Below are 11,846 nucleotides of genomic sequence, written 5' to 3'. Positions count from 1 at the left end.
CAAAAGTCAAATTTCAAATTTATGTCTCGAGACAAGGGTTTTCGTGTCTCAAGACAGGTCATAAATTATTATGGGATTTTTAGCTTCGAAGTTAACATGTCTCAAGACACTACATGTGTCTCGAGGCAAGGTCCTTTATGTCCCGAGACTAGGTCTCAAGACCAACCTCCCCTATTTTTTTATTTTTGCTTTGATGTTTGAATCTCTCAAGACAAGGGATTCTTGTCTCGAGACCTGGAGCAAGGCAAAATCTATTATCTTCGATATTCTTTTGTCTCGAGATAAAGACCACTTATCTCGAGCTTAGGAACAATTGTTTCGAGACCTCAAGCACTTAAATGTAAAATTTAAATGAAATTTATTTTAGCGATCTCGAGACAAGTTCTTTCTGTCTCAAGACTCAATGACCAAATGCTCGAAATCCTGCACTTTTAAGTATTTTAAGCCTTAACCAAATAAACCTAAACATGCCTAAAATGTACCACAAAACATATTCCTCCAATTAACCTATCAAACTTGTTCAAACATTTTCAGATCATAACCTCCAATACAACATTAGTAAACCAACCAATTTGTTCATTCAAATTAATATTATTAAGCTTAATTAACTAGCAAGCACAAGATAAATTTCAACCATTATAATATTATAAGTCACTTACCAAAAGTGTCAAAACTAACTTAGGCAACAAGCCAACCAACTTAATATTGGATGCTTGACTGTGGAATTTCTTTAGCTTTATTCGAAACCTGCGCACGAAAACACATAAATTCATACATTGAGTAAAGTATACTTAGTGGTGCTAACATAATTCGATTCAAATTTAATCCATAACTAAATTTATATCAATTTTCATTAGCATGTATATACCATAGAACCAAATACCCCATTATTATTCAACCATGTTCATTTCATTTAGATGCTTGTTAACATTATAAGATTTCTATGCACCCTCAAGGTATTTGCATCTGACCAAATCATATTTAAATCATATTTCATACTAGCATTAATATCTCTTTCCAATTACATATATGTTTAACATGCTATTTTTACATTTTAATCCCTATTAACTCAATTGGATACAAAAACGGATACACGGATCAATCCACCATCACACCAAATACACCGAAGTGTTAATCGAGTATAAATGCACTGATCCCACCAACCACACCAGAATACGCTCGTACCCCCTAAGGTATTTGAGTTGTTCTTGACCCCCAGGGTATTAGAGAACTATCACAATATATACGCGCAAAGTGCTAAATCTCCCACTTATTAATATAGACCCTATGACATGCCAGTTATATCTGTGACTCTATTCGACAACGATAATAGGACAATATATCATTATTAAGTATTGAATATTATCAAGTAGTCATATACAACTACAATCATTTCAATAATTTATCACAATTCACGTATTCAAGTATATATATACCTTTCAAGCATAGACATAGTTTGGTTTGGTACATTACTCTTCATAAAATTCCTCCATTTTGTCTCACATCTTAAGTTAAATTTGATCCATGTTGATTCAATGTTTTATGTTTATTAACAGCTTCAAATTTATGTCCAGTTTCAGTTTATTTACAATTACTATGTTCAGGTTGTTTCGCTTAAATAGATAGACATACAATTAAACATGTTTGTGAATGATTAAGATTATGCTCCTCATCCATAAATAAATAATTTTATATAATAATTTAGACAAACAACGAATAAGCATTTTCTTTAATTTCAAATCAACAATTTAGTATTCCTATTTTGATCATTCATTTTTTTAATGTTGTCACCTCATTAGGTCAATTTCAAATTATAACCATTCTACTATCAAAGATCTTTTAGATTGACTTAACAATAAATTTAATTCTTAATTTTACATATTATTTCAATTGAATTCTAAATTTGAAAATTCAACTAAATTAATCTTTAACATTTACACATTATAAAAACACAAGGTATAATAACTTCAAAAACCAAGCATTGAAAAAATTTGAGAAAGCAAAATTATTCTTGCATTTGATTATGCAACCCTAGAAAATCTTCATATAATAGCATACCTCAAAAATATTATAGATTTTTATTTAATATTTTAAAGCTTAACCATTTTAAGCAATTTTATATATTTTTAATATTTTAATTTATTTTGAATTTTTTTATAAATTTCAACAACTTTTTGTTTGTATATATATTTTTTTGTTTTTGAAGATATTAAATTTTTATAATTACATTTTAGATTTTTAGAATAATAATTAAATTGATCAAATATGTAGAACATTAACAATTAAATTAAAATAGAATTCTTTTAGGTAGATAAAAACAGACTAAGCGAATACAATAACAATCAATCCGTTGTACTTCCAATCCTATCAGCATGCAAAGAAGCTATTCGATTTCATGAATAACTAAGAGACTAGATTTGTTATTACACTAATTGAAGTAACGAGGCAACAAAATTATAAGAAAAAGAAATTTCAACTACCAAAACAAGAACCCCCTCCCTTGAACCATGATTGTATCAGTATAGTCTACCCTTTTACTAATCAGTTGCTGAGAACTAAAAAATAAAAATATTATTAATTATATTATAATCCGAACAAGTAACAAATTTATTCTCGGGGAAAAAAATAGAATGGGCCATCGTTGACAGAACCCTCAAAATCTAATTCGTAACTCCGTATATCCCCGCGTTTCGGTTCGCATAGTAAAGCAAGAAATAGCTTCTACAAAACATAAAAGCCTCAATAAGCTACTACCACTCTCAGGCTCAGCAGTGATCTTTGCTTCCAAACGTTTCTGTAGTTGAATATAAATTTGACAAAGGCAAAAGATCCAAACCAAAAAAGAAAAAGTAAATATTACTTGTACAATGGGGTGTATATAGTAACATCATGATTTTCACCTGTTCATAAAAGTGTATTCTATACAATTTACCAAACTGCAGCAAAATTTTGCAGTTAAGTCGGGGGGCCTCTGCTCTATACATTTCTCAATGTTAGAAAAGTATGGAGGTTTTGTTCCCTCCCAACCCCTTTCCAATGGGACCATCATTCCAACCAAGCATTTAAAAGGGGGGGGGGCGCAAGTGGGAGAAAACAATATCTGACAAGATTCGAATTTCCAAAGCATCTTTGATATTGTCCACTAAAATTACCATGTTCAAATACTTTTTTGTTAACTCCAATTGCAATGAACAGCTACCCGCACATACTATCTAGCACTTCTGTTCCGAGCTTGGATATTATTATTTCTCTTCCCGGTGGCTGCCAAACCGCTGTCGCTAACACTGCCTTCTACAACATTCTCACGAGCTTCAGAAAATTCCCTATTCCATGAACTTAAAGGGACAAGGTAACTGTCATCCTTAGAGTTCCTCCGCCGCTCCTCTTCATGGCGTTTCACATTTTCTGATATCTGATGGAAGGTCTTATTTATTTTTGCAATTCCCCTTTCAACTGGTTCAACAACATGTGACACTGTATACTTCATGTCATCAACAATCTAGAAATACGATACAAGGATGACAAAGTCAGAACATATATATCTATACAGCCATACATACATATATAACTATTTTTCCTGCTCTTTAGTAACTTTCATCTCAAGGCAACAAAAACTAAGAAAACAAGAAAACAGAAAAGTATCCTGCCAGACAAGCAGATACTTAAGTGTCTTACAATTTCACCACTTCCCAAGACCACATCACGAACACTCTGGGGAAAGTTCAAACGCTTCTCCCTTTCATAATGTCGATCCAAGCGCATCCTAGTAGTTCTTTCACAATCTTGGACCTCCTCGGGATCTGGGGGTGTTCCCAGAGATGCATAGTCAGTCATAACAGCTACATTTCGGACACATCTTTCTCCACGCTTGTAAGGTACCGCAGGGAAGACATAAAGATGCACAACAGCAGCAACACCCATCTATTTTGCAAAAATTACTTTAAACCTCCCGCATGAATATAACTTTACATTTGGAAATAAATTATAATTTTAGCAAAAGAAACAACAGTTTTTCAGCAAATGAGAATAACTACACATCATCAGGAAACCTAATGACAGAACTCATCCATAGTATGCAGACTCTCAGAAACATCACACCTCAAATACGAATCTAAATGCTAAAGGTACCATTTCAGGCATTTCCAACCTACGTTGCTCAAAATCAGGAATGTCAGACCTGGATCAAGACAAGTGTGTTTAACTATTTCTAGCTTTCTCTCACATTTGGAGTATCAAAAGACCCTATCACCATGCCAGCTTTGATGTGTTAGATATGCAAGCAACTTAGTTTTAAAAGAGGTTTCAGTCTCGAGAACAGGCACTTCATGTAATAATGCCTAAGAGGACAGGACAAATAACACCCTACCAGGACCCAAAAAAGAACAAAACAAGGAGAACAAGATCAGGAACATATCATCTTGTAGAGACCAGCAACAGGAAAATTTCGATACCTCAAAACATCATTGCTTTGTTGCTCAGATACTAGACTAGTTTGTTTCCAGAATAACCAATTTGTTGCCACTAAGATGTGGGGAAAACATCGTAACAGTTGCAGCGAATTGTTAACATAGATATATTATTTAAAAGAATACCTCAATACAGATAATATAATCTTGAATTCTTGTTTTCAGTTCCTGAGCCAATGACCCCTTAAAAGCTCCCATGGAAAAGAGAAATGCAACGGCTACACCTTGCCACCATGTCAGGAATACAATTGACTTGAATGTCAAAAACTTGGCCAAAGGTCTAATTGGTTCCAACTTCTCTTTAGTAACAGCATAGAACTGTAAAAGACAATATAGGGCCCAGGTCTGACTGAAATTAAGTACAACAGCCAAGTATGGATAACTGCCACAGAATAGGAGTCGTAAGGTCAGCATGTGATGATGTACACCCCAACAAAAAAAAAACTACTAAAAAAAAATATACAAGAAATCCATAGCCATCTATGATGATTATTTACGTGCAATGAAGTTTTCAGATTCTTAAATGTGGAAAGCATATATCTCACCCATATCTCCATTCGAACTTTCCTTCTCCATAAACTCCAAAGGATTGCAAAATCATTGCCAATAATGCGCAGATCATCTTCAGTATCATCTGAAAGACAGATGCTTTGATAAGCACTGGAAGGCTGTAAAATTTACAAAAAAAAAAAAAAAAGGTAATCTAATGGAGGCTTCTTAGAAATATAAACACATACATACTGAACAATTCCAATCTTTACAGCATGATAGAACTTGGGACCAAGATACCAATCCTTCAAGAACCAATTTAATGGAAAAGGATGTTCCACAACACCATATGAATATGCATCTTCCAAAAGAGGGGTGCTGGCAGTGATTACCGTCTGACTTTCCATAAATTGAATTGTACGCTCCTCCCCACCTACAGACACCATCTTTTTCAGCTCACAGCATAATTAGGGGGGGAGGGGTGCAAACACTAATGTATTTTCACTAGCCAAAAATGGTATTAGTAAGAAAAGTAAATGGAGGTTACAACACTTCTCTATGACCCTGTCAAGCAAAGCCATGGTAGGAATCCAAGCAGTCTGTTGCTTGCTTGTCAGTATACGTCCCTAAGCACACATCCAGACTAGTGCATATTACAAAGAAAAGTTCTACACATAAGAGCAAAATTATTCCACACATGATAATTCTTTACGTCAGATCACCTGTCTAGTGCACATAATATTACTACAAGATGAAATCATGGAACTGTCTAGTTTCATCTAATTTGTATTACAAATAGGCTACCATCTAGGCAACAGATTTCCTTTTATGATGTAGCTAACTAGACGAGCTACAGCACTAAATACTATAGGATAGGCTAGAAAAGACAGAGTCAAAGATTTCTTGCTAACTGATAAAACAAATGCGAAACCTCAAATGCCTAGATAAGAACCCAACAGCTTCAAATAAATCAAGAGAAGTCACTTAGCTCATTAAACCTCTATTGCAGTGGTTACCTACATAAGTCAAAGAGCCTACATAGGAACTCAAAGATTTCCATGTCTAACTTGTGATAAAAACCTCTTATATGCAGTGTCCACCAATTCAAGGTTTCTAAGGGGGCAGAGATTATATGTTTTCCATAACAATGTCGCTAGATAAAAAATGACTTAAAACATATCCATATAACACAGAAATTTCCTATTTCAATCAGACTCCTGTTGAGCCCTCTGAACGCAGATCAACGCACATATCATCTCGTCAGATACACAGTCCTCATATATTTCTTTGCACAGTTTATTCATACTCAAAAAAGTAAAAACAGATGAAGGCAAACAGAAGAAAGAAATAAAAAACGCATCTCCTAAGGGGGGGGGGAGAAATAGAAGATCTAAAAGGTACTTTATGAGAATGTAATCTATTATTAATCAGTCTATTATAAATAACAATTCAAGACATAAAGAATGTTAGTTGGTCAATGCACAAAGAAAAATTCGGTCATCTTAGCATACCTAAACAAGCTATCAAATATCTCTCAAAGCAGTACAACGCAAAAGCTTCATAACAGTCCCGAATTACTTCACAATTGAAAGCAGCACCTGAGTCCAACAGTGATAAAAACTGCACGAAAAAATATATATCCAGAATACACAAGGAATTAGATGCCATTTTATAATAGGAGCCCAAGTACTGCTTCTTGAATGGACAAACTTTTAAAGCTAACAGCAGCAGAAGTTGAAGCGGTAGAACTGTATACTTATTAAATAAAAAAAAGGTACTACATAATTAACAAATGAGCATCAGGACTGTTCCAATGTTAAATTACAATAAAAAGCCAAAGGCCTTAGTGAGGTCAAGGCAAGCGCCTAGGCGCTTAGTCCCAGTGCTAATGGCCACTACCGCCTCACCCACCTCAAGGCGAGGCGACTTTAATCAGGCAAGTGCCTGGTGCGCTTTTCAGGCACCTTTATTGCAAAACCAGGCTCAATAAAAAGCACGCCTCACTAAAGAGCCATTCCATTCTCCTGTTTTTTTTTTTTTTAACTTTTAAAAGAAAAATATAATAAAATATAAAAAACAGTTTTTTAAATTAATTATTGACCTAATTTAATTATATAAAAACCTAGTTAACTCTTAAAAGCTAAAACTTTTCAAGAGAAGATGAAGGAAATTTAAAGCGAGTTTCTGATGATGAGATTTAATTTCATTCTTATGGTGTTTTATTTTACAATACATTAAGTAAATTATTAAACTATTGAACAATGTTTTGAATTTATAAATTGAACTATATTAAAATCTTTCTTTTACTATTCAATTAATACTTATTAATTATATGCATCAGTTACATATGATTTTATATACATTTTACATATATATTTAAATTTATATGCTTGCGCCTCAGTTTACTCTGGCGAGTGCTTTTTTGCGCCTTGCGCTTCAGGCTATATAGAGGTCCTAGCACCCTTGACAACATTGGGCGTTAGAGACAGAGGCCCTCCACTTTTAGGAGGCTGTGAAATTATCCATTAGTCAGATTAATAACAATATGATATCTACTTCCCTGCCCCACTGCACTCTCCCAATGACTAAGTAGTTAAGACAATTAACAATCAACATACTACACTTCACAATTTGCCCCTCCAAAGATAATAAAAAATCTCAGTATGACATAAGTCCACCAAAATTGCTAGTAGTTCATGGTAACTTCAACATCACCAAATATTAGGAATATAAGCAATGACACTATCCAACAAGGTGCTGCCATCACACATTAAATCATGTAGTTCAGTTTAACTGAACCACCAATGCACACTTATGTAAATAAGTGATTGTCTGATAATGAGCAAGGAATATCCCCCATTCTAATAAACAGGATGCATTGAACTCATAATCTATTAACCATCAAATAAACAAGTGAAGCCAAAAGGGGTAGGGAAGAAAAATTGGTAGTTAATACTCATACCGATTCCAACGCATAAACAGGAACCATAAGAATGAGTCCTATTAAAAACTTCTGCTCCTGAAGTTGAGAAGAAAAGCCACGTCATATAAACATACAACACAATAATAACAATAAAATACAACAAAAAAGGAAAAGAAAAGATCCAGAAAAGGAAAGGAAGATGATAACAAACCTCTGGTTGATTATAAGAAGCTAAATGCTCAAAGATGAGGTACATAGAGAGGACAAGAGCGACAAAGACAAATATGCTAGCACTGAAGACTGGCCAGCTGAATTCTACAGCTTTTTGGGCACCCAAGTTTGAGAACAATATTTTCTCTGATCTACTTGAAGATTCGACTAGAGTGAGAAGAAAAAGTGAAGAATAGAAGACACCTCTCCATCCCATGGAATCGTAGCAGGCGAATCTTATTCAATGGTCCAACAGGAGTGTGCTTGTCACAATTTTAACTTGCTGAAGAATCTAAAACTCGAAAAATATATTCGCCACTCCTTGTTCTTTGGTCACCCAATATATGTTTCCCTTCTGCAAACTGCGAGAAAACTGCTATAAAACTCAAAATTACAAAGAAAACCACCCTTAATTTGTTGCCACAAAAATGCCCCAAACTGAACAAAATAATCATACCAAACTACAATTCCATTATCCTTCTCTGCTCATATCCTTTGTATGGTATTACCATGAAAACTTGCTTCCAAAAGAAAAAGAAATAAGCTAGGTAGACCAGGACCAAAATTACCAGTAGAGAGCATGGACACCAAAAATCAACAAGAAATACCATAAGAACCAACAGAACATTGATAACCAATATTTTAATGAAGAGAAAATGGCATTCAGGTTGAAAGGAAGTATTGCATAAATGCAGTTCCAAAGTTCCATTAATACAAAGAAAAAGAGTCGAGATTAAATATTGAACCATACTAACCTATAAAGAGGTAATAAATTACACGTCTATACAAAAAATAAGCTCAGCCAAATAACAAGAAGCACTGATTAATGACAATTCCAGTTTGAAAATATGGGAAGTAAGTTACAACCCATCTTAATTTCAAAAAATCAACTGAACAGCATGAAAAGCAAAAACAGATGAGCTTAGGAGTGACTCTATGAGAATGGTATAATCTGCCCACTTTCAGTAACTATAAACTGATGCTAAAAGGTGATTACTCCAATACAGATATCCAACAATTTTTCTGTATGCATAGATCCTTTTATCTTTTAGTGTTCACTCATCTACCAATCTTCTTAGCAATCCAAAGGTTATGAGTCATTACATTATCAACTAGAACATGCTAAAGCGTACAGTATACATTAAATAGGAATAAATACATAATCAGCAAGAATAATACAAAGCTCTTAGCCGCTCTGTTAGGAAGCATAGTTTCAAAAAGAACAAGGAGACCCCAATATCAAATTCATTTAGAGGAACAAAAACAACATAAAGTGAATAAATATTCCGAGGTTCGTTGCTTAGCTAGAAAGGTTCCTGCACTAAGAGACAAACATTTGTTTTGTATATGCCCAAATTTATCAACATTCAAGAAAAAACATTGTAATATTCACAAAATATATATCTAATGTTCAATGAAAGCAACCGAATTAGCAGTACGTACTTCAATTAAATTATCTCAAGCACACCAAAGCAAAGCAAAGAAAGGAACTGTACTTGAGTCAATTTTCGCCTAAATCAACGATTAATCAAAACTGCATTTTTTTTAGTTTTCTCAGCAAACAAACAAGAAAATTACTTAGCCCTAATTGCCATCGATAAACAAAAGCAACTAATAATTGACTAGAAGGAAAACAAAAGGCAACATTGAAAGAAACCCTAGAATGTCGATCATACTGAAGAAAAATAAAGCCTAATCTAGTGTTACTAAAGCCACTTAGAAAGAAGATAAAATAAAAATAACATAAATATTGCAGAAAACGAGGGAGTTATCATAATTTTTTTTAAATGAAAAGGGAAAAAAAACAGTTAAGGCTCAAACCTGTCGTCGAAATTTCCCCCCACTAAATGCAGGGAACAACAATTAGCCTTATCAATTCTAAGAAAAAGGAAAAATGATCGAGAAATGAATGAAAAGAATAGTGTGTTTGGACGAAAGGTAAACAAAAAACCGAATGTTTTTGGTTAAGGCGGTCGGGAAAATATTTCTTTTCCCCTATAAATGGATGCTAAAAGAGAAACTGTGACGACAGGGCTTTTTCTACTTTCTATACCGAGGCAAGGAAGAATTTCAAACCCTCTTGTTTTGGATCCACGTGGCTTTGCTCGTTGGAGGTAGTGGCTGAGGTGCGGGATCCAAGTGAGGCTGTGACGGTGGGAGTTGGTAACAGGCGGTCGTTTAAGAGGCTGGGATTAAAGAAGATTACTTTTTAACGAAGCACCAACACTCGGCCAAAAAGATAATGAAGGGGAGAGATGAATGCCACGTCAGCCGATGAATGGTAGTTCGTTGACTAAAAGTTTGACGTCTTAACGACGACTGCTTGTTGGCAGATGCGGTGGTCCCCCATTTGGATATGTTTTGCACACCCGATTACTTAATCCCCTCAGCTAAAACTAATTTAAAATATCTCCACAAAAAATATTTAATACATTAATTGTTGAATTTAGTAATTTAATCACATATGTTGAAGGATAATGCTATCTTTTCATAGCTAATATAAAAAAATTAAAAATTATTGATTGAATTTTAATTTAACTGATATTGTTATTATCATAAATTTTAAATAAATATTATCTATGTTATCACTAAAGAGCAATGTTATAAAACTTTAATATAATATGAAATTTAGTTTGAAATGTAATTTATATGTTTAGAATGGTAATTATTTATCATAATGAAAATTATGTGCATTGAATTAACGTAAGTTATATGAAGTTATAAATTTAGGGATTTTATAAAATAGAAAGTCGACAATAATACTATTTTTACATTAGGAAGGGTAAGATATTTTATTGTAGCTTACTTTCTAAATTTTATTTATTTTACTTTGAAAGCAAATCAAACTAATTTAAAATTAAAAGCAACAATTCTATAAAAAATAAAAATACATGAATTTCATAAGATATATTTAATTAAATTTATAAAATATACATTTAAAACTATTACACCCATCTTTTAGAAAGTAAAAGAAAAGCTTATTACGTTACTTTTAAATTATTTCTGTTTTAAAACTTTAGATTTTTTATATATAAATTGATTCGAAATTAAATATAAAATAATTTATAAATATATAATTTTAACTAGTTTTAAAATAAAAATATAATATTAAAAAATTAAAACTAAAATAAAATTACCACGCGTAGAGCAATAAAAGGAGACATTTATTGAGCATATTTAATTTCTAAGAAATTAATATTTGTATTTGTCAGTTTGTTAATAATTATCAATTTTATTAGAAATTCGTACTAATTTTAGACTATATTTGATAAATTAAAAATTAAGTGTTGGAAAAAATAAGTGTCCGAAACTTAAGTTATAAAATATGTTTGGTATATTATTTAAAATCAAATATTGAATAGGATTAGATTGCTTGATAAATATAATATAATTTTATATAAAATAAAATAAAAACAATTAAATTTATTCACAATTAAGTGATAAGTAGGTCTTTATCTATTTATTATTTTTATCTAATTGTTTTCATTTTGAGTTATCAAACATGTTTAAAAATAAAGTTGTTGAAAATATTAATTTTCAATAGTTTATCAAATATTTAAATTTTAAAATTATTACGTTTAAATTTAAATTGCTTCAAATATTTGCTTTCAAAGCTAAAGGAAAAATTTAAAAGCAAAATTACAAAACTTTATTCACCCTTTTTAATATTAAGAATGTAATTATACACATAAAAATTTAATTTAATTTGTTACTTAACGTGCGCGGTAATATATTATTTTATATACAAACAATTCTCT

General features: G+C 32.3%; 1 protein-coding gene across 4 annotated transcripts; it reads right to left on the bottom strand.

Moving 5' to 3' along the window:
- Positions 1-2,827: 2,827 nt before the first annotated feature.
- On the bottom strand, positions 2,828-10,291 carry LOC105769787 (protein LAZ1 homolog 1). 4 transcript variants are annotated; one of them, XM_052631262.1, is made up of 9 exons: positions 8,546-10,291; positions 8,090-8,450; positions 7,918-7,974; positions 6,467-6,575; positions 5,204-5,388; positions 5,012-5,100; positions 4,593-4,848; positions 3,676-3,921; positions 2,828-3,499 (listed from the first exon to the last, which is right to left on the bottom strand). In XM_052631262.1, the coding sequence occupies exons 2-9, from the start codon at positions 8,303-8,305 to the stop codon at positions 3,209-3,211; spliced, it is 1,449 nt and encodes a 482-aa protein (XP_052487222.1). In that variant the 5' UTR covers positions 8,306-8,450; positions 8,546-10,291; the 3' UTR covers positions 2,828-3,208. The 4 variants fall into 4 exon arrangements, with proteins under 4 accessions (XP_052487222.1, XP_052487221.1, XP_012446110.1 ...); XM_052631261.1 differs by having other exon boundaries at positions 8,090-8,461; positions 9,910-10,291; XM_012590656.2 differs by having other exon boundaries at positions 9,910-10,291.
- Between the last annotated feature and the right edge of the window lie 1,555 nt (positions 10,292-11,846).

The sequence above is a fragment of the Gossypium raimondii genome, chromosome 5, assembly GCF_025698545.1.
Source record: "Gossypium raimondii isolate GPD5lz chromosome 5, ASM2569854v1, whole genome shotgun sequence".
Taxonomy (NCBI): domain Eukaryota; kingdom Viridiplantae; phylum Streptophyta; class Magnoliopsida; order Malvales; family Malvaceae; genus Gossypium; species Gossypium raimondii.
Note: the sequence above shows the minus strand (reverse complement) of the source record. Positions and strands in the feature narration are given on the sequence as shown.

What these genes read in the sequence shown, in the direction of transcription:
- LOC105769787 (XM_052631262.1), bottom strand. Translation starts at nt 8,305, where the DNA reads ATGGGATGGAGAGGTGTCTTCTATTCTTCACTTTTTCTTCTCACTCTA. An exon ending in CTTCTTATAATCAACCAGAG is followed by an intron (nt 7,975 to 8,089) that starts GTTTGTTATCAT and finishes TCTCAACTTCAG; the next exon opens with GAGCAGAAGTTTTTAATAGG. An exon ending in AAGTTCGAATGGAGATATGG is followed by an intron (nt 4,849 to 5,011) that starts GTGAGATATATG and finishes ATTCTGTGGCAG; the next exon opens with TTATCCATACTTGGCTGTTG.